Raw genomic sequence first — 1973 nt, forward strand, 5'->3', positions numbered from 1 at the left:
CTGCTACTTTTTACTGACTCAATTTGAATCTTCCAGTTTCAGAATCAACAAGCAGTCAAAAATGATCTGTAAGAAATTTCCAGATTCTTGGGTCTCAGCATCCTCATTACATGCGTGTACTCACCAAAAACAGCCTTCAAGCCTCAAATTCACATATGATGTTTGAGCATGTCTATGCTTAAGCAGGTCTGTTCTATTAGCATCGTGAGAATCTGATTTGTAACCCAGAATATAAATAATTCTGTAGAATCATAAAATCATAGAATGATTTGGGTTGAAAAGGACCTTAAAGATCACCTAATTCCAACCCCGTGCCGTGGGCAGGGACACCTCCCACCACACCAGGTTGCCCAAAGCCCCATCCAACCTGGCCCTGAACACTTCAAGGGATGGGCATTCACAACTCTGGGCAAGAGAGAAGAATTAAGAGAGAATTTCATGAGATTACATTATTGTTTGCATCTTTTTTTATTTATTTATTATTATTATTATTATCATTATTTTTTTCCCTGCTGTCTTTCAGAAACAATAGAGATTTCCAAACAAAAATACAGCAGGTACAGTACTTACATGCTGCAGGCAATCATCTTTTAAAACAGGAGAGAGTTTATGAAGTTCTTCATTGCAAGGGTCACATTCAAACAAAGCAAAATCCCATTTCATAATTCCAGATTAGGACTATAGACTACTCTTTTGTGTTTCTATAATTTTACAACTACAGTGACTTCAATTTAATTTATTTGAATCTAAATAGAAAGTCCTACACAGCTCATGGTCTTTTACATGGATCTAGTTCTAACATGACAGTTTATGTGTTGTAAAATCCTAGCTGGCATCTCTCGAAATTTGGGGTTGCTCCAGATTAAGACCATAGAGTGTCCTGCAGGACAGGCAGCCATTACAACTATACATATGGCTTCTCCAATGCTGAAAGGTAAGAAAGCATCGGATAAAATGAGAACCAAAGCAATAAAATTTGTAATGTACAGGATGAGGAAGGAAAAGACTGACTTGATAGCACCAATATGGGCCTCTTGGCTAGGATCCCTGAAACCAGTTGCATTATTTTGCATCTGCCTGGTGTGTCTCCAGAGAGACTTAATCAACAGGATACTTGAAACAACAAACATTATTAAAGGTAAAGCTATACCAGCATTACAGAGAAGGATCAATATTAACAAACTAGTTTTCATTGTGCCTCTCCTTTCTGAAGAGTTTCTCATGGTTAAAGGAGTAGTCAAGTTGTTGTGCACATCATAGATATCCCAGGAAAAAGGCAGAGAGATTACAAAGGAGAAAAGAGATGATGTTATCAGCATCCAGGGCATGAAACTGGAAAACCGTTGCTTCAGCCAGATGAAGAATGATTGAGTAAAACTGGCAACCTTGATACAATAGAAGACACTAAGCCAGGCAGCAAACCAGAGGCTGGAGTAGTTCAGAAACACAAAAACTGTCTTGAAAGTTACATACAAGTTTTCTTCATAATAGGAGGCTTCACAAAACAGACTTAGGAAGAAATCCAGCATCATCCAGGACTGCAAAAATAATCTGGATAAACTCAGAAAAATCATAATCATATCATAGGAGGACGATAGTTTGCTCCTGATGCAGCTAGTTGAACTGACAGCCAAAATAGTCGCATTTCCAAGAAGTCCCATCATTGATTCAATTATAGCAATTATTAGGCATATAGCAGAAAATAAATCAGACATATTGGACATATCAAGAACTCAGAATTTTTACTCAGCTTCTCATAGGCTCCTGAAAGATCTAGACATACAGAGCAATGCTACACCCAACTTAGCACTTGTCCATCTATTTATCTCAGGGGAAGAACTCTTATAACAAGTCATTAAATATTTATGCTATTTTACATTTGTTTGATGATAAATAGCTCAGCTGCTATCTCTAAACATGCAAATTGGATAAGTATTCAATTACTGTCTTTTCAGTTTAGAGAAAGGATTTGC

The 1973-nt window shown here is 37.2% G+C and overlaps 1 protein-coding gene across 1 annotated transcript; it reads right to left on the minus strand.

Moving 5' to 3' along the window:
* Positions 1-779: 779 nt before the first annotated feature.
* On the minus strand, positions 780-1715 carry LOC309876618 (taste receptor type 2 member 40-like; the record flags this gene model as incomplete). The annotated part of the gene is made up of 1 exon (XM_082757172.1): positions 780-1715. The coding sequence occupies one exon, from the start codon at positions 1713-1715 to the stop codon at positions 780-782; it is 936 nt and encodes a 311-aa protein (XP_082613298.1).
* Positions 1716-1973: the final 258 nt, after the last annotated feature.

The sequence above is a fragment of the Aythya marila genome (genome assembly GCF_965140915.1).
Source record: "Aythya marila genome assembly, chromosome: 1".
NCBI classification, from domain to species: domain Eukaryota; kingdom Metazoa; phylum Chordata; class Aves; order Anseriformes; family Anatidae; genus Aythya; species Aythya marila.